At 37.8% G+C, this 24538-nt stretch overlaps 2 protein-coding genes across 4 annotated transcripts in view; one reads left to right on the top strand and one right to left on the bottom strand.

The window, feature by feature from the left end:
• The window catches only part of sdccag8 (SHH signaling and ciliogenesis regulator sdccag8), a 52755-nt gene extending 32069 nt beyond the window's left edge, over positions 1–20686 (bottom strand). Inside the window, exons 1-13 of the mRNA XM_065296992.2 lie at positions 20508–20686; positions 20185–20304; positions 19937–20025; positions 19528–19638; positions 19164–19289; positions 17688–17777; positions 17534–17598; positions 16781–16972; positions 13823–13961; positions 13552–13704; positions 12934–13068; positions 10763–10879; positions 10306–10448 (exon numbers count right to left, since the gene is read on the bottom strand). Coding sequence (XP_065153064.1) covers positions 10306–10448; positions 10763–10879; positions 12934–13068; positions 13552–13704; positions 13823–13961; positions 16781–16972; positions 17534–17598; positions 17688–17777; positions 19164–19289; positions 19528–19638; positions 19937–20025; positions 20185–20304; positions 20508–20571 — 1544 coding nt within the window. The 5' untranslated portion in view covers positions 20572–20686. The remainder of the gene's footprint in view (positions 1–10305; positions 10449–10762; positions 10880–12933; positions 13069–13551; positions 13705–13822; positions 13962–16780; positions 16973–17533; positions 17599–17687; positions 17778–19163; positions 19290–19527; positions 19639–19936; positions 20026–20184; positions 20305–20507) is intronic.
• A 373-nt stretch (positions 20687–21059) lies between these two features.
• The window catches only part of cep170aa (centrosomal protein 170Aa), a 40112-nt gene continuing 36633 nt past the window's right edge, over positions 21060–24538 (top strand). For all 3 annotated transcript variants that reach the window (XM_065296987.2, XM_065296988.2, XM_065296990.2), the window contains exon 1: positions 21060–21278. The gene's annotated coding sequence lies outside the window, so the exon portion shown is untranslated. The remainder of the gene's footprint in view (positions 21279–24538) is intronic.

Genomic DNA, 24538 nt, shown 5'->3' with positions numbered 1-24538 from the left:
AGTAGGGCACTTTCTCTGGGCAGAGTTGGCCCAAGTGAGAACAGTTGCACCCGACAGATTTGCTCCCACTTTGCCTGGGGACCGGCAACATTCTGTCCTATACCATCATGCCTGACACAGAGCTGGGCCACGGCACTGGAGCAATGCTCTTTAAGATCCAAAGATATTTGCTTTTAATAGGATTGGGAGTTTAAAGTGTAACACTTACAAAAACTTTGTTTTTTAAATATGATAAAAGACCTTAATTTTTTTATTTTACTGTTGTTAACTATACAACAACAATTAAAATCAATTTAGCTTTGTTACTAAATTACGAAATGTCTTTTACAATCTAATAAAATTTGCTCAAAATGTGTTTACATTTTGGTATGATTACTAAAAAAAGATAAGCAGAAGACAAGTTTTTGATGATTTAAAGGCCTGTTACAAATGGGTAAATAATTATATATTTAACAAACACGTAACACATTAGGTAGCATTATAGTAAATATCATGAAACATTTGCACTAAACAAAAATTCATCCATTTGTCTGAATCACAGTTATAGTCATTTTACTGTCAGTGACCATATCTTATTAAAGCTGTGTGCCAGGTTTGGACATACTACAAAATGCGTCAAACATATGCATTTAGTTGGCAAACACTGCTAGCAATAGGGGCAGTATTCACAAGTGTGTGTTCTCTTGTGTACAATAGGGGCCTGTAAATAAATGACACATATGTAACTGCCTTGAACTTGGTTACAGCGTTAAATAATAGAGCAAATTGCTGGCAATGATTTGGGGGCCTGCTTGGTTGAGGGGCGTAGCCTCTGGCACTGCATCTGGTCTTATAGGCCAGTGGAGGAACATAATGCATAGACGAGGGAGCAGGGGACCATCAATGCAAAACATTACTCAAACACATTTCAGTTCACATTTACTACCATTTCAATAACAGGTTTTTGTTGTGGACTTTACTTTTAATTATAACCAAATGAGTGGTTATTGCGGTTTGTAAGGATATTTAGAAAGTATGAAAATAGAAAAGGTCCAAGTGACAACCAGAACAGGTATACTTAAAGGGTATAGTTCGCCAAAAATGTTAAACCTTCCTCATAATTTACACACCCTCATCCCATCCCAGATGTATATGACATTTGGATTACTTTATTGATGGATGTGCTTTTGGAAGCTTATCCATATTGACCCCCATATAGTTTAAGATAAAATGACAGCATTTTAATACAAAAAGTTCAACTTCATAAATAACTTTGATGACACGAGAGAGAGTAGATTATTTTCATATTTCGATAAACTACTCCTTTAAGAAGAGTTTCACTTGATATATGTTTGGAGCAACCACTCATGGACTGATTAAGCGCGTTAAAGCGCTATTCTGTGTGACCGGGGTCAACTAAGTATAACACCACAATGTCATCTCCTAAGATGCCGAGAATAACAGAAGACAAAAGCTTTCGCCTTGCCCTCTGCACGTGTGAAGTGGAGGAGGAGCTGGAGGCCAGCAGCCCTGTCGGCAAGGCGTGAAGACGTGGCAAGGTCTCAACCCAGGCCAACGGGCACACCACTGTCAACATCATGACACTCACTGGGCGGCTCGCCGGCACTCTCCCGCCTGGCCGGCAGCGGTCCCAGCTGCCCCATCCGTTACTGTCTGATTAGTTCTGCTAAGCAGCCCCTCCCCTCCATGCCCCATCGCCATCTGCTCCCCCAACAAGATGGCTGCTGCCCAGCACCGTGCACGACGCCCTGCTACCTGCCAGTGCCCGAGCCCGCACTCACCCCGAAGCGCTAACACGGCTTCTTGTGGCTGGCGGTGGCTCTCCTTTCATTCGCTACTACTTCTGACAAGGGGCACGGGCTATGCTCCTTTATTTTCTGTCGGATGGTACATGCGCTTCCCGCCGACTTGGTTTGCAGCAGTTAGGTGGCACGGCAGACTTTGCTCGCCGCGGCAGCCTCCCTCTGGCGTGGGGCTGCATCTGCTCGCTCTTTTATTCATTTTCCGATTCTCCACCTTTCAGGGGATTGTCATCCTCTATGCACTCACGCGCTGCTGAAGGAAAGCAGAGAGGCGTGGAAAGTTTAATGGAATTCTGGGGTGGGATGACAAACTTTTTAATGCCAGCACTGCAGTTGGTCTGACAATTCTTTGTACAAGAACTCAGAGAGAGGACAAATCAATGACACAACTCAACAACCAAGTAAAAAAGGAATTGGATTTGCTGTGTTTGTTGGCCCTCTATGTAATTGTCATACAATGAATTGGCAAAAACAAACCAACCAAATTGGCAAACAAATGCACAAATGATTAAATACTATGCAATGTGTCAGTCGCACAAACATCTACAAAAGCATTCTCATTGGTGGGCTGTCTTCATGTTTAACTTGTTCATACTGGACTCTTGAGCCACAGGCCAGATGACAACATAAGCTAGAGTCTTTCAGAGCTCACAATGAAGCATCAAAATAAAGCCACAGAAATCAGGACCATTAAGCCTTTCTACAATATGAGGCCATGAAGAATCAAATGGATGTCAGAGACTTTTGCTTTAATTATTCCACTTCATAAACAGATAAAGACAGGGCTGATCAGCTCATATGCCCAAAACTTTGAGCAGGCTATCTTATAAATCATTTTGAGAGGATTTGTCTATATCCAATATGGTGGCTGAAGCTTTACTGTGCACAGAAGGCCAGGTTCTCTGTTAAGCACTCAACAGAGCAGTTGTGAAAATTTCCTAGTTTTGTATCCACACTTATGCCTGAAGGTTCTCTTTTACAAACTGCGACACGGTTCGTGTTTAATCAAAATGCTGCCAGCGTCTGCGTTTGCTTGAGCAATCATTAAAATGGATGCAACATTTCATGTTGTTGAAGAAGAGAGAGGGAATTTGGAACAAACTGAACCCCTGCGTACCAATCCAAACCGGAGCGAACTCCAGCAAAAGCAGAAAGACACGGGGAAAAAATCTGTCGCGGCACGGAAAAACAACGCAAGTTGTTTTTTTATCGTTGCACATTATTCTCTTTATTCTCACACCCTATGGGGTCTGCCGAACGTTGGGAGAGGTGGGAGGGTGGTTGCAAGAGAACGAAAGGGTGGGGGATGACAAAAAGGCACGAATGAACGAAAGCAAACAAACAAACCGAATAAAGCCCGGGCTCAAAGCCGTCAGAAGGCAGAGAACAGAGCGGCAGGATTATGATAGATCCTCTGCTGCCCAGCGCACAGCTGGCTGATGATCCAATACTGGAGCTGCCGGCCCTCCCCAGCATGTGCGCGGGGGGCCTGGGGGCCAGAGAGAGGGCCCACAAAGAGAGAGACAGAATAAACAGAATAAAGAAAAAATGAGAGAGCAAAAGCAAAAGGCAATTGATTTGCCCATCCGTTTGGTGGGAGCTGTGATCATCCAAGCTGCGCAATGCAGAAGGGAATCAAAGTTTGGCTTCAGAGGCCCCGGCTGCATGGCCACCAACCGGCCGCTTCCTCTGGAAGTGACACAGAGAGGATCACCCCCAATCAGAGTATGTGTGTGTTTTTGTATCTGTAAAGGTGGAGTAAAAGAGTAAAGACTACAGAGAGATGGGAAAGTGAGGGATTAGCCCCAAGGAAGAGAAAAAGAATGCACAGATGTCTGCTGCATCTGTGCACTATGTCTGGCCCAAAGAACCTGCCCTGGCAGTGCATGTCCACACCATGCGTACAGTGGCTAAAAGACTATCTGCTGCCAAAAACAGGGCCTGTCAACAGCTTAACCACTATGATCTTCAGCAGGCCATTTTGTTGCCTCATCTAGAGGATGCAGAGAGTGTTTAAAGGGCAGCTTCCTGCCTAATGCTAATTCAGCTTCATTTAAATCGCTGTAAATCCCTTAAATATGATTAATGCCCTGATCAAAAAACTCAATTCACTTTTAAAGGCATGCAATCAATATTAACCTGTTCTGATCACAGTTTCTTTACTAAATTACTAGTTTACACATTCCAGAAAATCAGAAAAAAGAGGTAATACAACTCAGTAGAACATGTTTAATGCACAATGAATTCTGACATGTTGAAGATTAGTATCATTCATCAAAATATCTTGTTTTGTGTTCAGCAAAATAAAGAAACTTATACATGAAGGTGAGTAAATTATGAATTTTCATTTTTTGCTGAACTATCCCTTTAAAGGACAAGTTCGGTATTTTACACTTAAAGCTCTGTTTTCAGATTGTTTATGATGAAATAGAACGGTTTTGACTGAAATTTCTACATATGCGGCTGCTCCGAGAATTTTCGGGTGTTTGTTGTTTCATCTCCCACCTCTACAATGGGTGCATAGGTGCTAGGGATGTGCATCGATGCATCGCTCTCCCATTAAAAAGACCTGTCTAAAATCGATTCTGAATCGTAAGGCTCCGATTCAGTGTTTCATGCACAGCTTGTGCATGTACTACGGCTCCGTGATCAGTAGGAAGTCCTTATCAATCTAAAATCACTACAAGTTTGACTCGTTTATAACGTGCATTTAAAAAAGCAACACTCGTCAAACACAATCATTTAAAATATTCTTTATTATCATGAAAATACCTGAAACAATCTGAAGAACAGCGATATAAATATTCCTTTAGACATTTCCTGGAATAGTGTTTGGTATACTACTTCTTCTGTGGCACAAATGGTGATTCTAAGCGAGAGCGCCCCCTGGCTTTTGGATGTGGCTGCATTTCACCGTAATTCATTCAAATTCATTCATTGAGAAAACGCGAATTTGCCCGATTAATTGTCACAACCCTAATAGGTGCACAGGAACAATCCTTCCTAAAATGCATTAAACTTTCGTTTACAAAGACGTGAAACTCACCGAGTGGTCAGGGGTGTTCACTGATATGCTCACACAAAAATGGCTGCAAAAGATGCTTTCCAACAGGTTTTATCGTAGTTTTGTCCAACTCCATTGACTTGTATTAGATGTGCTGTGAGGTACGGTATTACTCCGCGCCAGGAACGTTGTTTGTATTCTTGCAATTGGCAAAGGCGGATTATCGCCACCAACTGGGCTGGAGTGTCTATTATTCAAGCTCTCAGCGGAAGAATATACGGGTGTGAGGCGTTTGGAAAAATAGGTCCACAAGTTTACAACAAATGCTAAAACAGCTGTTGGAAAGCATCTTTTGCAGCGATTTTTGTGTGAGCATATCAGTGAACACCCCTGACCACTCGGTGAGTTTCACGTCTTTGTAAACGAAAGTTTAATGCATTTTAGGAAGGATTGTTCCTGTACACCTATACACCCATTCTAGAGGTGGGAGGTGAAACAACAAACACCCGAAAAATCTCGGGGCAGCCGCATATGTCGAAATTTCAGTCAAAACCGTTCTATTTCATCATAAACAATCTGAAAACAGGGATTTAAGTGTAAAATACCAAACTTGTCCTTTAAACTATAGCAACAATTGTTTTTTTTTTTTTTTAAATGTGACCCTATGTATTCCTGATTTACATACTTTTGATAATCCTTAATTTTTTATAATTTAGTGTAGCCTATATAGCAAAAAGTAGTATGATAATTTCTATAGATCCTGAATACATGACCACAGATAATCGAACCCAGTCTCATGTAGATGTGAAAACTTGCGCAATACATACCCCAAATTCCAATTTTAAGTGAATGGGAACGACTGGCATATCATATGCACGCCAAATTGAATTTTAGCATATGTATTGCATGAGTTTTCACACCATTTATTATACACATTTACATGAGATTGGGTAGGATAATCTAAACAAATTATTTATTACAAACATTCTGAATTTTCCTGTTTAAATGTTTTTTATTAATAAAAAGTGGTCTGTATAATACATTTAGAGATTCCTAACAAATGATAATCACATTCCTACCTAAAAACACAGTGATCAGTGACTTAAAGGTACAGTATAGGTTTTTTTATGCATCTTTACCCGCCAGTCACATTAGCTACAAGAGACAGAGCGACAGGTTTCATTTTCAATGGGAGTGGCCGTTTGCAAGCGACAAGCGACGAGCTCGCCGCTGCGCGAGCAAGGTGGGGCCAAAATAGACAAAAAGGCTATTTTATGCAAATGCTGAGCGATGCGACAAAGCGACTGCCAATCGGAGTGAAGGGGCAGCGTGACGTAGGTCTGTGGAAAAGTCGAAGAGTCAAAGAAAATAATTCAAGATGGAAGTTTGGCATTTTACCTCATATATTTTGTTACTTTTATCAAGAAATAAAATATTTTCAAATCCAAAAACATCGTTCTTGTAACTTAACAATAGCTCTAAAGTGACGTTGATACCGCTTTTAGATACTTGCCAAGGAACACCCATCAAGTTAGTGCGTGTCGCTCGGTGTCGCTCACTTTTGTAGCTAATGTGACTGTAGGGTTAGGGCTACTGTAGAAACATGGCGGCGACGTCCATGTAAGGGGATCTGCAGTGTATGTAGATAAAACAGCTCATTCTAAGGTAATACAGTCACTGATAATATAGGTATGTATATTATATTGCATTTCTGTCAAGAGATCCTTCTAAAAGTTACACATTGCACCTTTAAAATCTTGACTCAACTTAAGCAATGCCTACATCGTACTAAATGTACACGGCAATTAAAATCTGTTGAGGTGTAATGAACTAACAATAGACCTGCTGGTGCAAATAATCCATACTCCATAAAAACCATCTGGATCATTTTCATACACAGTGGTACTATTCCAAATGCAAACAAATGACTCAAATTATTCACTAATACTTCTGGAACAGCACGCATCTTTATGGTAATTTATAAACAATACATGACCGACTCCTAATACTTAAGTACTGAACTCCCCTGTGAACAGATGCCGTCCCTCCTCTGCAGCTGTGTAGCTCTGTGGCAGATGCTGTAAGATCTGCAGTTCCTCCAGAGGAACAGAGACCCCATTGCCACCCAAACCCACTGAGGCTTCAGTGCTTCCTACGCTCACTGCTGGGCTAACACACATCCACAGAGACATGGAAATAGAGATGGTCTAACTGTGCTGCTTTTATTAAATAAGTGTGGGAAAGTCATAAACCTAGAGCTCCTGATAAAACCGCTGATAAATCAGAGAGTGATTTTAAAAAGGTCCCAGTTTAAAACGTATGAGGTTGGGAATGCTTACATTTACTGTATGCATTTGGCAGGCACATTTATCCAAAGTGATTTACATTTCATTGAAGCGTACAGCATATGTGTTATCAGTATGTGCACATAAGCGACACATTGTAACAGTTAAGCCACAGAAACACATTGGGCCCTATTTAAACAATCTAAGCGTATGGTCTAAAGCGCATGGCGCATAGTCTAAAGAGGCGTGTCCAAAACCACTTTTGCTAATTTAACCACGGGAAAAATGGTTTGTGCGCCTAGCACACCGTCTAAAAAGGGTTGTTCCTATTCTCGGAATGAGTTATGGGCGTGTTTTGGACGTAACGTGCAATAAACCAATGAGAGTCTCATCTCCCATTCCCTTTAAAAGCCAGTTGCGCTCGTGCCATGCCGATTCCCTATTTAGATGGCAGAATTTGTAAACTCAAAAACTAAGTGGAGGAAAAAAACTGTTTATGATTGATGTTGAAAAATTATGTTGTTTTTATTTGTACTGAAATTAGATTTTTTATTAAACCCTTAGGTTCTCTGTAAAAGTCGTTTTCTTTCAGTCACATTTTAATTGTGTAAATGTATGGATAATCTACATGATCAGTGTAATCTCAAAGAATAATTTACAAATATGCAAGAAAAGGTTTGTACTCTATTTGTAACAAAAAGGAGATAAAAATTTACAAAAGTGTGGAGAGCTGAAACATTTTAGCACTCCGACAGAGCGGTGGGTGTTTTGAAAAGCATTACTTAAAAAAGGTTCTTATCTCACCATATACACAGGTACAAAGTCATGATATACAATAAATTTTTAAATACTTACCAGGCTATAGGCAAAGCAGCCCTTTAGGCCATCTAACATCTCGTAATTGGTCCTTATTAAGTCCGAGAGACTCAAAATTAATATTTTACATATTAATCTTCCATTTTTTCATATTAAAAAACGTATGTGTGCTGCTGCCCATCCATGTGTGTGATAAGCAAACGTGCGTTGTCGTCCCGTTTATAGACGCATATTACTAACACGCTCTTTAAATAACAAAAACAATATTGCACCATTGACTTTAGACCACGTTTTAGTTGGTCAATGGCATAGTCTATTTTAGTTGCCTCAAATTAGCAATGTGCCAACAATGCGCCTGAACACAACTCATTTTCAGACCAGAACGCAAAAATGGGCACAAATATATTTGTCATTTAAACAACATGGCACTGAACATGAAAATGGCAACTGTGCCAGGCTGAAACTAGCAAAAAACAAACAGTTTGCGCTGCATTGCATCGGGTGTATAAAAGGGACCTATAGGTTATATACAACCTACAAGTATAGTTTAACCGGTTGGCAAACATTTTTTTAAGCTACTCAATTTCTCAGGTCAGATTTTTAACAAATCAACTGCATCTTACAGCACCATTGCAGTGCTCATCTGATGCTACCTCACTGACAGATGTCATTTAGTCCTGTCTGCACACAACTATAAATCAAAAACAGAGAAAATCCCATATCACATACACAACAGACTTGATGCCATCTCCTTTATTTATACCATACCTGATATCTATTATATTAATTTCAGGTTTCAACTTAGTAAAGTTTAAATTAAAGTTATTAAATAATAGCATAAATGTATTGGAAAAAGTGGCACGGAAATGTATTTGGACTCCAAAGTCTCACCTAAAAACGATTATTGGCACAAACTACTGTAAGTGGCACATATATATATATAAAGAAAGCTAGTATAGGCATTTTTCACAAAATAAAGTTTGGTGGGTCTTAAATAATATTATTAAAGATATACTATACACTGTCAGACAAAAGATGTTAAAAAATGGTCCCTAGCTATCTCTGGGGGAGTATCCTTTATATGTATGCATTAAGCAACAACATATACCTTTGAGGTACTTAAACTCGCTAGGTTCAAAAGGGTACTTTTTGGAAGGGTACATCCCCAGTACAGCTAGGGACTATTTTTGGCCATTTTTTTTTTCAGTGTTGGAAATAAAGACAATTGTATTTTGACATACTTTCTCATTGTAACACTAGCAGGGGGCTAATGTAACATCTGTGATTACTCTATCAGGACACATGTGTGAACTTGAGGGGAACTGATATTATAGATCCAATACAAAAAACATAGATATAGATTTTATAGTCACTACACTTTACGTCGTATAAGCAATGCTAAACTAAATAAAACAGAATACGTTCCCTTGGGTGTTGCTGGCAGTTACTATAATAATGAACTGTACATTGTTAAATTGCACCCAACAGTACTGTTATGTTTCACAGTTGCAAAACCTTTCTCTCTTACATCCAATAAAAAGGGTGGGAGGTGTTATATGTGATCTATGCGTCATAATCTGGAGCTATAATCTGTGTTTGTCGTCTATTAAACCCGGATTAGTTGAACAAATGTTACACTATTTATTCAGATAAACAATCGCAAGGACATTTTCATCTTCTCACCTATTCTGGACTGATTTCCTTGACAGTTTGCAAAGATTTTCCAAGACACACACAAAGTGTTTGTGAGTTCAAAATCCGAAGCTTTATCACATTTAAATAAGCATACAGCACAAAGGGAGGCATTGATTCATCAGACAACACCAGAAACAAACACCTTCGGTAACGCCATCTTTGCAAACTGTAAAATCCTTTACTGGATCAAATTAAAATGTGGTGATAGCTCCAAACATCTACAAGGCCTTTCTTTGATTTAATTAAATGGTGTGAATTTAATTTAACAACCAAAATATATTTATGTTAAACTGCAGCTCATTATCATGAATGTGAATAAGAGTGAAATGGGCACATATGTGAAATATGTATAAATGTATGAGATGCCGTATATCCACTACACGCTCCGAACTGATGTACACAAATAATATTACTCAGATTACTAACAAAGTAAAGATAAATGGTGTTAAAAAGCCCTTAACGTTACATCCGAGAAGTTTACTGTGCCCACTCCAGTCTGCTAAACTCAGTGATATCATCGAGAAAGATGGTGTGTGTGTCCCCTCTCTCCAGCCCTGATTTTCTGGTGCGTGGTGGACTGTGGCGGTGGCAGCCGGTGGCGATTTAATAAAGTACAGGAGCCCTCCTGCCGACGTGCTGGCACTGCATTGGGGCCAGCGGACGGGCGCAGTGTTGTGGCATGTAATAGGATTAAGGGGGTTACCTGGTGAGGTGCAGTTGGCGCTGGGCGCGGCTTAGCCCCTCGGCCAGGCCGGCTGCCTCCGCCCGGGCTCGGCCCTCTGCCCTCTGGGCCTCCTCCAAACGCTGCCGGGTACCGCTCAGCTCCACACCCAGTTTCTGCACTTCCTGAAACCAAGTGAGGGAGTCTCAATATGTTTTAATTTGTATTAAAGTTATTGCTATTTAAAGAATGCTATTAATTCTGAACAGTTTAACAATGCTACTTTGCACACATAAAAAAATCAAAAAGCATTTGGGTGGCATAATGCAAAAACTGTTGGTTAGGTTTTAAATAAACAATATTTGGATTAGTGGTTGATCAATTGTAGTGTGTAAATGATAAGATTTTTATACTTGGGTACATTTTTCTATTTTTGTAATGTACCTCATTGATTTGCATTAGTTTGTGGACTGTTGTGCACATGCTCGTGTCCTCTTACCTGTTCGACCAGTTCTAGTTGGCGGCCCAGTTTGGCGCTGATGTCCCTCACCTCCCTCTCTGCCTCCTCTTTCTTCAGCTGGGCCTGAGTGTAGAGAAACCGCAACTCTGCACACACCTGACACATGCACACAAAGCTTTAATGCAAAGTTCATGGTAACACTTTACTTGAAGGGGTGTCCATAAGACTGACATGACACCTTCATAATTTTGACATGACACATGTCATGAACATGAAGGAGATTTTATGCACATTTATGACAATTGTCATTAAGTGTCATTTGTTCAATTATGTCATTTTTAATGCAAAGATGAAATTGTTTGAATTGTCTTTGTTATAACAACTTGACATTTACCAATACAATATAACTTGTCATAAATCTGTCAAAAACTTGACATAGCAGAATAAATATCAAACTTAAGAAACTACCTAGCTTTATGAGTTACCATTACATTAAACTGTCATTTAAATGTCATTAAATGTTAATACTGTCAAATAATTTTAAATACCTTAACAAAATGCAACAGACACATCAAAATATTATATGTAACTTTATGTATACATGTACAATACATTAAAAGATTTTGTATTTAACTTTGTAAGTAATTTGTATCTATTTTAATTATTTTAATTATTATTATTATTATTATTATTAAATGATTGATTTAATTTGTTAAACACATGAAGGAAACTTAAAAAAAAACATTATAAACTGAAGAATATTCATGACACCGTTATAAAACTATTTGATAGAGTATTAACACTTAATCACATTTAAATGACAGATTATATTTGTACCACTGCAGTTCAGGTCAAGAAAAATATTCATGATGCTGTTATAAAACAATATGACAAAGTATTAAGACTTAATGACATTTTAATGACAAAATCAATTTGTATTACTGGTAAAAAGTGGTCAGTTATGTTGTATACACAGTTTTCATAACAAAGACATCTCAACCAATGTCATCTTTGCATTAAAAATGACATAATTGAATGAATGACACTTAATGACAGTTGTCATAAACATGCATAAAATCTCCATGTTCATGGCACGTGTCATGTCATGATTATGAAGGTGTCATGTCAGTCTTATAAACAACCCTTCAAGTAAAGTGTTACCCTTTACTGTTCATGACAAAAAGAGCTAATGCACACTTTCTATACCAATTCATTTCAGAGAGATTGTCAAACTTCACAATCTTCTTTTTGAGCTGTAGTTTCCTGAATCTTATCAGCAGTGACAATATTGTATGGTGTAATAATAATATAGTTTTACTGCCATCTAGTGGGCATGCATTCTTCATACAAAGATGAACCAACTGTGTTTAAAAAATGCTTTTGCACAGCCTACTTTGGAATAAACCAAAAATGTGTTACTTTCAACTCATTCTGAGTAGGCATTATTATTAACAATGATTAACTTTTAAATAAAAAATAATTGAGTGTTAATATAATAAGATTACACAAGACAAATTACTCTAAGACAATTGTTGTAGCAGTTAATATTATTCATGTAGGCTACTGTGAAAAAAACACTGTGGTTATATTTTTTTATTTTTTAAGTCTAAGTTATGTTCAGCATCAGTTAGCAGGTGCATCTGTAACCTTAACATTCTTACTGTTTTGTGTTTTAGGTTTCCTATTTCAACCTCTTTGAAACTAAAAGATGGTCTGATAGATAAATGGTACAACATCGCAGCCACGGTAAAAACATACGGTGGTCCATCACCGTATTAATTAAATATATCTGCTATTTCCTAGGTGTTCATAAAGTCAGTACACTGAAAAAAATGATTAATTCAATTTACAAAATTTTTTAAGGTAAGTGGTTGCAATCAATTTATTTAAGCTACATTTAAAAAAAATAGTAAATTAAAATACAATAAAAAACATTTGTTTAAATGTAGCTTAAATAAATTGATTGAAACCACTTACTTAAAAAAATTGATTAAAGTGAATGAATAATTTTTTTCTGTGTATGCTTATTTTAGGGAAAGGGCATAGAACACAGTGACGATTCATTCATTGCCTCTCCAAGCCTTGACTCTAATAATAGCAGCTCTGCAACACCACTGACCACCACTAGGTACAGAACCAGAATAAGATTTATTTATTTTTTTAATCAGTGATATGCTTTTTATTTGACCTAAAGTGAGGTTGTGCCGTACCTTGCTGCCGTCTGCTTCCTGTTCAGTGAGCTTCTTATAGGCTTCCTCCAGTTGGGAATTAAGTGAATTCCTGTCTCTCTCTCCCCTCTCCATCAGACCCTCCAATTCAGCCACTCTCTGGGACAGACTGGTCACCTTACAGTGGAGGACAAACAGATCTCAGGTTCAATTTAACCAACAATGTGTATCTCTTGTATAGAATTTAGATACTGTAAATAAACTGCATGGATAATCATAATAAAATTGCCATTTAAAGAAGTTTTAGATGGAGCACAGAGTATAACATTTTAACCTTTCAAGTTACAATACATATGTTTACAGCTAAAATAAAAATGTGCAAAAAGAATATTATTGGAAAGGTTTTGTCTGAGTCTGCAAATAAGTAAGTTATTAATAGCTGCAGTCGTTTAAACTGAATGTTAAATCATTAAGTAAAATTGTAGCTGTGTGCCATCATTAAAATAACAGTAGAGGGCAGCAAAAGCTAAACTATGGCAAATCATCCAGTTAAATAATTGTAAATAAAGACAACGTTATAATAGCCAAATTAATACAATATCATTGCATACTGTACATGTAAATAAGAAAATATTTCATATAAGAAAAAAGGAAACTGACAGTCTGGGCGAGCTCTTCTTTCTCTTTCCTGCTTTCTGCACGTGCTGCTTCCCTGGCCTGGGAGATCTTCTCCTGTTCACAAGCCAGCTCTCTTTCCAGCCTTTCTCTCTGTCTAGTCAGCTCGTTGTTAAAGTGCTCACACTGCACCAGTGCCTGCAGGTGTACAGGGACAAACCGCAGGTCAAGGTAAAGAAGACTTGTTCTACATAGCACACCAAAGAATTTACAATCATGCAAAATAGGAAAATCCATATTCTAATCAGCGGCTTACTCGTGTCTTTTCTAGGTTTGCCTCTTCTGCCATTTCCACTGCCTGTTTAACCTGCTGATAAGCTGCCCACTCTCTCTGCTGGGCCTCAGTCTGACTCGCCCTCAATGAGCACAGGACGGTCATTAACTCATCCCGCTCCCTAACAAGGACAAACACACATGCATCTCATTAGATACAGGCATTGATCTGACACATAATCAAAATCATCAATGTGAAGACTTCTTCAACCTTGCCGTAAGGAACAATAATTGACAATAAACATACAGATCAATTAAGGTAGTCAAAGGTGTATATAGATGTTAATGTGGTTTCAAGGCAGTTAACAAATCAAATCTCATGTGGAGTTGAAGGACAAGTTCACAAACCAAAAGTATGAAAAAAATGAACCCACAAAAAATGATTGGTTATAAAGGTAACCGTTTCATTCTTTAATTTTTTTAATTTTTCTTATTACTATGCATTATTAGGTAACACTTTTCTTGAAGGGGTGTTCATAAGACTGACATGACACATTCATAATCTTGACATGACACATGCTATGAACATGAAGGAGATTTTATGCACATTTATGACAATTCCCATTAAGTGTCATTTGTTCAATTATGTCATTTTTAATGCAAAGATGACATTGTTTGAATTGTCTTTGTTATGACAACTTGACATAAACCAATACATCATAACTTGTCATAAATCTGTCATAAACATGACATAGCAGAATAAATATCAAACTTAAGAAATTACCTAGCATTATGGGTTAACCTTAGATTAAACTGTCATTTAAAGGTTAATAAGTGTTAATACTGTCAAATCATTTTAAATACCTTAACAAAATGCAACAAACACTTCAAAATATTAGGGATGCGCTGTAATTTGCATGTGATATCATGCCCATCTCGTCAGTGAAGCCGGTTCCTTGATTAGTAGTTAATCGACATCACCTGCTATTTAGATGGAGCACCATTTACTACACAAAGCCGTAGTTCACTGACAAGCTGGGCCATATCGCATACAATATGTCCGCGGTAATTAATGCGAAATTGTCCCATTTGTCAGTCCCTATACTTAACATTATGAATGTATAATAAATAAAAAACTGATAACTAACACAAGTTGTTCTTCCTCACGCAGAGGGTTTTGAAATTTTCTGACATGGAAGAAAAAAACTAACAAAACATTGAATCAATTTAATTTAATGTAAATAACTTTGCAGCAATATGGATAATTTTAGGTGGATCTGTCTCCAAAAATAAAAATTATAACTTTACCAATTTTGATTATTATTATTATTGAATTATTGATTTTATTTCTTAAACACATGGAGGAAACATTATGACTGAAGAATATTCTTGAAGTTGTTATAAAACTATTTGACAGAGTATTCACACTTAATGACATTTTAATGACAAATTATATTTGAACCACTGTAGCTGAGGTCAAGAAAAATATTTATGATGATGTTATAACTATATGACAGTGTTAACATAGTATTAGTATGAGTATTAACACTTAATGACATTTTAATGACTAATTCAATTTGTATCACTGGTAAAAAGTGGTCAGTTATGTTGTCTTGGTAATCAATACAGAGGAGTCTAAGATGGCGGCGCTACCAGAAGGTAGTTATTTACGTTAATAAAGTTTTAAATATGGATATTTCTACAACAACACAGTGCGGATTACCCTCAGAAGACCTTTGTTTATCATCCTGGAGCCGTTTGGATTTATTTTGTAAAGGATGGACGCACTTTTTGTGGACTTGAAGGTCGTGGACCCCATAACATTACATTTAATCAACTGAAAGATCTAAAACATTTTCTAAAATATCCGAAAATGTGTTTGTCTGAAAAACGATGGACATATGCAACTCGGACAGCTTGGGGGTGAAGAAATCATGGGTTTAATATCATTTTTGGCCGAACTATCCCTTTAATGACAGTTGTCATAAACATGCATAAAATCTACTCCATGTTCACAGCACGTGTCATGTCATGATTATGAATATATCTTATAAACACCCCTTCAAGTAAAGTGTTACCGAATTTTGTTTTACTTCTGCAAAGAGATTTCATTGGCATTACTCTTTAATAATCATCATAAAATTGAAGTTATAAATGTAACTTTTTATGGAATATTGTGGTGGTTTTTAATAACTGACTTTTTAATTTCAGAAGCCATTTCGGACATATGTCACGATTCCCCGTTGCTTTCTGATTTCATTGGCGAATTTACGTAAAAGTGAATTTAACTATTTTCATTACGGATTATACATAGTAAAACAATCTGTGTTTACAAAGTTTTTAAAAAATTATTTAGACATTTTTTCAAAACTGAAATAGTCAGACCATTTTAGGCAAAAAATTATTTAAAATGAACAATGAGAATGACACACATTTCATATGTAATAGATTCAACAGCAAAGTATGTGAGCGGAGTACAACAACGTAATTTGCCTGAAGCTCAGAGCAAAATTTTTGAAACTTGTAGAGTTGTGTTTTCTCTCACTCCAAGAGCTTTCCACTACCGCTCCATCACAAGCACAACTGATGTTAACAGTCCATAATGCAACCATGGTCGTAAATCACACTTTGGGGGGGGCTCAAAAACATTATTTCTCATGGAAAATATTGGCTTGTGCTAATTTTAGCTGCTGTTCCAATAAAGCACCCTGATGTTTTTCTCATATTATTGCATATTTATTTTACATGAATGCATCTGCACAAAGCTTTATGATCAAAAAAACAAAATGAAAATATACAGTTGAATGTTAATTAGGTGCCATTTTTTCCATAGAGCAAACACAGAGTAAGAAGAAAGTGAGGAGGGAGCGTAGAACGGGAAATAATAAAACAGGGAGCTGGAGCGATTACAAAATGCTTTGAGTGTGGAGTTAAAAATTCTTGCCGCTCCATTCACATACTTTGTGCAACAGTAAACACACTAATTTACATGCACACTCACTTTGTTAGTCTTTCAATGGTCTGAACATGGACATTGGAGTGTGTCTCAGCTAGGACTGCTTCATGTTGAGCACACTTTAGACACAGACCACCAACACGCTGACCGCTCCCCGTCGCCTCGACCATCACCTCCTTGTGCCTTAGTCGTTCTTTCGTTTCCTCATACTCCTTCTGAGTGCTTGCCAACTCTTTCCTACACCCACAGACACACATATGCAATGAAGAATGCAGGTGTTACAGTAAGCATATTTTATCCAACAAACAATTCTAATGGGTGTACTTCATCATAGTAATTGATAGTTAGAGAGATGTTCTCACACCATAAGTATGCAGAATAAATGACATGTTTAAGGGGCCGATCACACAGAACGCGTTTATGGTGGTGGCAGATGCCTTTATTTAATAATTTTCTATAGGCAGTGAGCGTTATGCGCTCCGCTTGGTTTATCCACTCTGAACACCTCGCGTTTTGGCCAACTCATTTACGTTTTTTCCTTTGTACAATCGAATGAAGTTTCTGCTAATATGACAGTTAACAGCAAAAGAGCACTAAATATTTCAATATTTTATTGACAGGACAGCTGCCTCGGTCGTTGACTAGCAATATAAAAAGCCGTGCAGCAAAAGCCATTTAAAATGTGCTTGGTGTGATTGACCCCTAACAATGCCTTGCTTCTTTCCACCAATCAATGCAAGTAAAATGTAACTTGTAGAAGAGGAACATGTTTTAGTCTACTGAGTGAACCCCACTTACTTTAAGGAGACCACTTGAGCCTCCAGGGTTTCAGTTTGTGCTTGATAGAGACACTTAAGCCGCTCCTTAAACATTTAGAAGATACATTTACTCAATTCATTTGTCATCATTTTTTAGCTACAAAAATTTATCTCACAGCCAAATTGCCAATTACCATTTCTTTTCTCCACCTCTGGTCCTCAGCATGACTAACAGAACTAAGTCTTGGTTTTGGAGATTTTTCTGGCGTGCTCTCAATGTTTAGCTAAAAATAAACAAACTGAATATGAAGGTACAGTCCAAAAATCTACATGAATGAACCAGAGGCATACAATGGCATGCATTTGTTTTTAATTGTATCAAAGCTGCAATTAACACTCACCTAAAGGATTAGTAGGAACACCATACTTATACTGTGTTTGACCCCCGTTTGCCTTCAGAACTGCCTTAATTCTACTTGGCATTGATTCAACAAAATGCTGAAAGCATTCTTTAGAAATGTTGGCCGATATTGATAGGATAGCATCTTGCAGTTGATGGAGATTTGTGGGATGCCCATCCAGGGCTCTCTATTGGGTTGAGATCTGGTGACTGTGGGGGCCACAGTGAACTCATTGTCATGTTCAAGAAACCAAAATGATTTGAGCTTCGTGACATGGTGCATTATCCTGCTGGAAGTAGCCATCAGAGGATGGGTACATGGTGGTCATAAAGGGATTGACATGGTCAGAAACAATGGACAGGTAGGCTGTGGCATTTAAACGATGCCCAATTGGCAATAAGGGGCCTAAAGTGTGCCTAAACCATCACCACCAGCCTGCACAGCGGTAACAAGGCATGATGGATCCATGTTCTCATTCTGTTTACGCCAAATTCTGACTCTACCTTCTGAATGTCTCAACAGAAAAAGAGACTCATCAGACCAGGCAACATTTTTCCAGTCTTCAAATGTCCAATTTTGGTGAGCTCGTGCAAATTGTAGCCTCTTTTTCCTATTTGTAGTGGAGATGAGTGGTACCCGGTGGGGTCTTCTGCTGTTGTAGCCCATCTTCCTCAAGGTTGTGCGTGTTGTGGGTTCACAAATGCTTTGCTGCATACCTCGGTTGTAACGAGTGGTTATTTCAGTCAAAATTGCTCTTCTATCAGCTTGAATCAGTCGGCCCATTCTCCTCTGACCTCTAGCATCAACAAGGCATTTTCGCCCACAGGACTGCCGCATACTGGATGTTTTTCCCTTTTCACACCATTCTTTGTAAACCCTAGAAATGGTTGTGCGTGAAAATCCCACTAACTGAGCAAATTGTGAAATACTTAGACCGGACCGTCTGGCACCAACAACCATGCCACGCTCAAAATTGCTTAAATGACCTTTTTTTCCCATTCGGACATTCAGTTTGAAGTTCAGGAGATTGTCTTGACCAAGACCACACCCCTAAATGCATTGAAGCAACTGCCATGTGATTGGTTGATTAGATAATTTAATTAATGAGAAATTGAACACGTGTTCCTAATAATCCTTTAGGTGAGTGTATGTCTCAAACAATGACTTAAAATACGAAACAATCTCAAATCAATTTTGCATAATTATAACAGTTTGCCATTTGTTTCACCACTATAACTAAAAGTCACAAGAATACTGTACTGTAGGTACCGTGCTGTCAAATAATGTATATTGTTTAAGGGTGTCTTCCACCATCTTAGCTTTGAGTTCTTCATGGAGTTTCTCATTCTCCACCACCACCACTCTCACTCTCTGTTTCATTCCAAGGATTTCCTCCTGTGGATGGGAAACAACACAACCAATACAAACAATATCAGTTCTACATGAATATGAATGAAGTTGAAATGTATGAACTTTCTGCTTCACTAGCAACATCAAACTAAACTGCTATCTGCTTGTCTGAACGGTCCATCAGAGACATCCATGTACATTATAAAGTAAACAATGAAGATTTTCCTTTAACATGTTTTAGGGAATGCACTGATAATATCTCGGCTTAATGAAGAAGACTGACCTTGCAAAACTTGACCTCAGCCTCCAGGTGTTGAATGTACTCAGATTGATTGTGAATAATGGGAACCAGGTCATGAACAGCAGGCAGACTGCCCTCATCTGAGGTTTTTGGCTAGACAGCGCAGTTAAAAAGAGTTCATATATTAGAGGCGTAAGCACACAGAAATATTACAATTAATAATCTCCAGCTAATAAGGTAATAATCATGCTTATTACACATTAATTATATTACAACTATTTTACCACATATTATGAAAAACTAATACACAGTAACAAAGGATGCATAATCATATTTAGTAAACAGCCTAAGGCATAAAGGACAACCTATATCTAAACTGTTCAGTAGTAAAGATTTAATCATCTAATGGTTTTTTTGTGTTTATGTGTGCACTAAATCGCTGTCAGGGTACCTTTGTCACCAATTTCCTCTTGGATGGAGAAGGTGATTGAACATTTGCTTCTTTTGACTGCTTTTGAAGCAAGGAACGCAGCTGATTAACTGAAATAACATAACAACATACCATAAACCAAAAGCTTTTCATCTTACCTCCAAACAAGATGATAAAACCATCTATACAGATCAGTTTATATACAAATTAATGTTGGTGTTGATTTGTCAAAACTAAACAATACACGTCACTTTTTTAGGGTTTTGTACCTGCTTCACTCTGCTGAACTGGCAGACAGGGGTTTGGCTTTATTTCGGCAGACTCTGTGGAGTCAGAGCTGTGGTCTGCCAACATGCTGGAAAGTTGCTGGATACTGCGATTTGCCCTTTCTTTAACATTTAAATCAAAATGATTGATTTCATTATGCAAAATTTATCCACATACACCATAATTGTGTATCAAACATTTAACAAGTATTATTAATATTGTGGTTGTTTCTAGGTACAATGTTATACAAAAACAAATGTATAATGCTTAAGTGTTTACAAAAACAGTAGTTCCAATATATCATATTTGTTGAGCATAACATCACCTCTCAGTGACTTCTGTAATGATCCTAATTCTTCCTCCTCTTCAGAATCCAAAGACGGTTTCATTATCGATTGAGCACGAAATAAAACCAATAATATTTGAGAAAATTCAGCACAATCTCTTAAGCTTAATGTTATTAGAATCAAGAAGACGCCAACGGTTGCACGGCGCCGACGCACGCTTCCGTAAACCATGCAATGGACGTCGGGGCTTGTAGTTTTTAACACGGTCAAGGCGGAATAAAAAAAAATACGAGTGTGTGCGTACTGATTATTTGCAACTACGGCCATTATTAATTTTAAACAGATAAATTAATACAAAAAAATGTATTAAATATGTGGCTATATTGTGTTTCTGTCATTAATGCGACGCTGCCCAGACCGATTGGCGTATGACATCTAAGTATCGCGACAATAAAGCTTTGGACTCGCACTCGCGGTATTTTGATGTCATATACCGATCGGACTGCGCAGCGTCGCATTATTTGATGCTATTCACTTTGCAAGTGTGCCCACTGCGCAGCGCAAAATGAAGTCGAACACACCACGCCCACCGGACTGTGTTGGAAGCGAGGGGTTGGAACTGCAAACGCTGTCCTACTCGCCTGATTTCAGGCTGCCGTATGTCGCCGCTATTTGTTAGGAATAACGTTATTGCTGCTGAGCAACTGAGACAAATAGGAGACGTAGGGGACACGTTGGGCTGGGCAACGAACAGTTTATTTGCTGCATTGAAGGTTGGGGTCAAATTGACAGCGAAAAGAAGAGTAAGGGTGAGTGAGCATGAAGAGGCATTCTTATAAAAGCACATATAACAATAGGGCGTTTATAATAACGACAATACTAGCGTAGTGATCGATGGCTGTTAAACGCATTTCCTCTGATCGTTATCCAGACTTCCTAACATGCTTTATATCATTCACGTTTTCCCTATGATTCATGCCGGAGAAATCGTGTGGTCAGGATGATATCCTAGTAACGTTGCATCAGGGCACTGGACCCAGCTAGCCAGCCGTCTCATCTAGTATCAGCAGCGGCATACAACAAATAAAAACGCTGACTAGCTTCATTGGTTTGCATTCATGTAGATTTCGAGTTGCTTGTTTAATGTTAATGGATAACATTCGTTTATGCAATAATGTAATAGAAATTTGACAGTTGCTTGTGACAATTACTGCACGAAGAGAAAACAAAGCAGAGGACACCATCCGGCAGTCTCAACTAGCAAACGCATGGCATCTTGTTTAGTATAAATATCGTAACGAATTTTCGCTCGATCGCAGCGAACCGTGAAATTCAACGATATTGGGATGTGGATGCTCTCCCCGGTGATGATACACGCGCGTTAAAGAGAAATCTGCACAATCCTTTGTTTTGACAAAGGCTCTTGTTTTGTTATGTTAAATGTGGCCTACATTTTATTAAAAGCAATGTTAAACGCACTTTTCAACGTTTCAAAACGTTACACTTTACTGTTTTATAATTTTTTTTTGCCATCTTTAGAAAAGAAAAAGTACCAAAATGGCCAATCGTCTTGATCAGGGAACTGTCCTAAATGGGACTGGGTTTGTACAGATTCACTTTCGGTTAAAAACGCCGGCAACTGCAAATGTAATAGTTCAACAAGGAGTTGTGTAAAATTTTTCCCATCTCGATATATTTATTACAAACACCATGTACAGTAAGTCAGTGAATCTCAGCCTTGACTCAATGCCCCTCATTGTCCACAACAATATTTGATGCCCCCCTCACTCACAATTTCTACCCAATAAAATATTCTAGAACTTGGCTTAACTAGAATGATATTTGTTATAAGTAAACAAACATTAAAAATGTCTTGATTTTTAGTTGTTTTAGTTTATTTAATGCTGGTTTTAAGTTATCTTGAGGCCCCTTTGCAAGTTTGTTGTGGTTTCTAGTGGGCCCCAGCCCCCTAACTGCTTGAGAAACTGTGTAACGTTAGTAGAAATCTCAAAACCTAGTGAGTTCCTTACATAGAAAGCATTTTTTTTTTTTACATCTGTAAGTGTTCAAAGTCAGTCTTCACAATTTGAGCAAATATTAATTTGACACATTTATCTGAATAGATATCTCTTTTAAAGTGTTTAACTGTGGCACTCAGAATTGCATGAAAATAAGTTAAAATAAGGACAGGGTGTGTTCACTTTTACCCTTGTCGTCATTTATGGGTGTAACTGCTTTTCATTTTCCTCTTGTGTATTTTGATTGCACCAATCTGTACTTTTGTGTTCTGTATTTCAATCTGCGTAATGAAATAGTTGTTTGTTTATATTTGTGATCTTGCTTTTAATGTATGTCCCTTGTGATGCAAATTCCATAGCATTTAATAATCTTTGATGATGTTGGTTAGTGCATTAAGCTTACCTGGTGTTAACAGATGCAACATCTGATTTTGAATAAGTTTTAATAAGTTTAAAGTTTTTAAATGTTACATGCCATTATTAGATTTAAAATACCAAACAACCCTAACACGTGTCTTTAAAAACAAATCTTTTTTCTCTGAGCACTGGACCTAAAATCGTTGATTATTTATAACTATAAGTCAGCATCACTTCCTCAGTTAGATCATGTTGAGGGTCCAATCCAGTGGGTTTCCTGTTGTTTAACGGAAGTTTTATGTGAATGTGGATTTACAAAGAAGCCACAGAGAATCACATGGTTGTAGTCCATTAGTTAGAGAAACAGTAGGCTATTATGCAGGATTAAAGAAAAAAGTGATTATTCCCCAGAATAATAAACTGCAGAAAGAGAGGTAGTTTTTATAATATGGTTAGTTTCAGTCTTTGATTCTGATTGGTTTTATTTACGATAAAACACAGCTATTACTGCTGCACCCAACAATTCTGTGCATCACCCCGAGTAATTTAATTATATGTGACCCTGGACCACAAAACCATAAGTCGCATATTTGTATGGGTCATTATTTTCACTTTTTCTGTATGCTTAAAATAATTAGTATATTATGTAAAGAACATGTTCACTGAAGATATTTTGTAAATTTCCTACCGTAAATATATAAAAACTTTTTTTTGTGATGCAGCAAAATTGTGATAAAAAAATTGGCCAGAAACTCACCTACAAACTTCCCTTTCCTACACGTTTCTTGGGGATTTCCCATTTAAGTTTGGTTTATGTAAAAGTTTACAATTTCTATCATTTAGTCCACAAGGTATAACAACGGTAAGCCAGTATAGAGCACTTAAAGAAAATTTTCAATTTCATTTGTAATATGCATTGCTGTATAGCGACTTCATTTGGACTTTTTTTGAAAAATTTTTGGACTTTGAGATAAGCAAAGTGTGTGCTCGTTGTGCACGCTTTACATTATGGTCAAGCATGCGCCCTTAAAATAGCATAATGAACCACGCGCAACGCGCCACTGACTTTAGACTAGTTTTATTTTGGTCAGTGGCGCAATTGTTTTTTGAAACTGCAAAATAGCATCAGGGATAGTTTGCGCCGCAACACGCCTCCTGTTTTGCGCTGAACCGCCCAGGGAGCGCAAGTTTATTCCCTAGTTTGCCGACGTGCGTCTGTGGAGGAAAAAACCGGCTGTGCGCCGGGGCAAAATACGAATGATACATGCGTCACTGACAAAGTCAATTGCGCTGGGTGCAAGATAGGGCCCATAGAGTATAGCTATAGTATAGTATCATGAGTAAGTCACACCTGAAGGGGTTGCAAAGTCCTTTGTACATTATAATAAAGAAATCCTACTCATAAAAAAGGCACATACAGATCCATACAGTTTGATTAAACTATTGTAGTGCCCCATTATTTCCGCGATGCGGTAAGCACAGACGGAATTATGGAATCCAAGCGTAGAAATGGAATTTACAATGCGGAATGTCTCGGAATGTGGCAAATTTAGAATAATAACTCCTTTGTAAATGCTAGTTTTTTGTTACATTAATCAGCAAATGACTTTTTCATTTTGTGTTATGTGCTGAACGTTAAGAAAAGTTTAGAAACAAGGTTGTAGTACATTGCGGTTACTGTGACAACCAAAATA

This window comes from Paramisgurnus dabryanus, chromosome 20, assembly GCF_030506205.2.
Source record: "Paramisgurnus dabryanus chromosome 20, PD_genome_1.1, whole genome shotgun sequence".
Taxonomy (NCBI): domain Eukaryota; kingdom Metazoa; phylum Chordata; class Actinopteri; order Cypriniformes; family Cobitidae; genus Paramisgurnus; species Paramisgurnus dabryanus.
The sequence above is the reverse complement of the archived record's forward strand: the minus strand, read 5'-3'. Positions and strand labels throughout refer to the sequence as shown.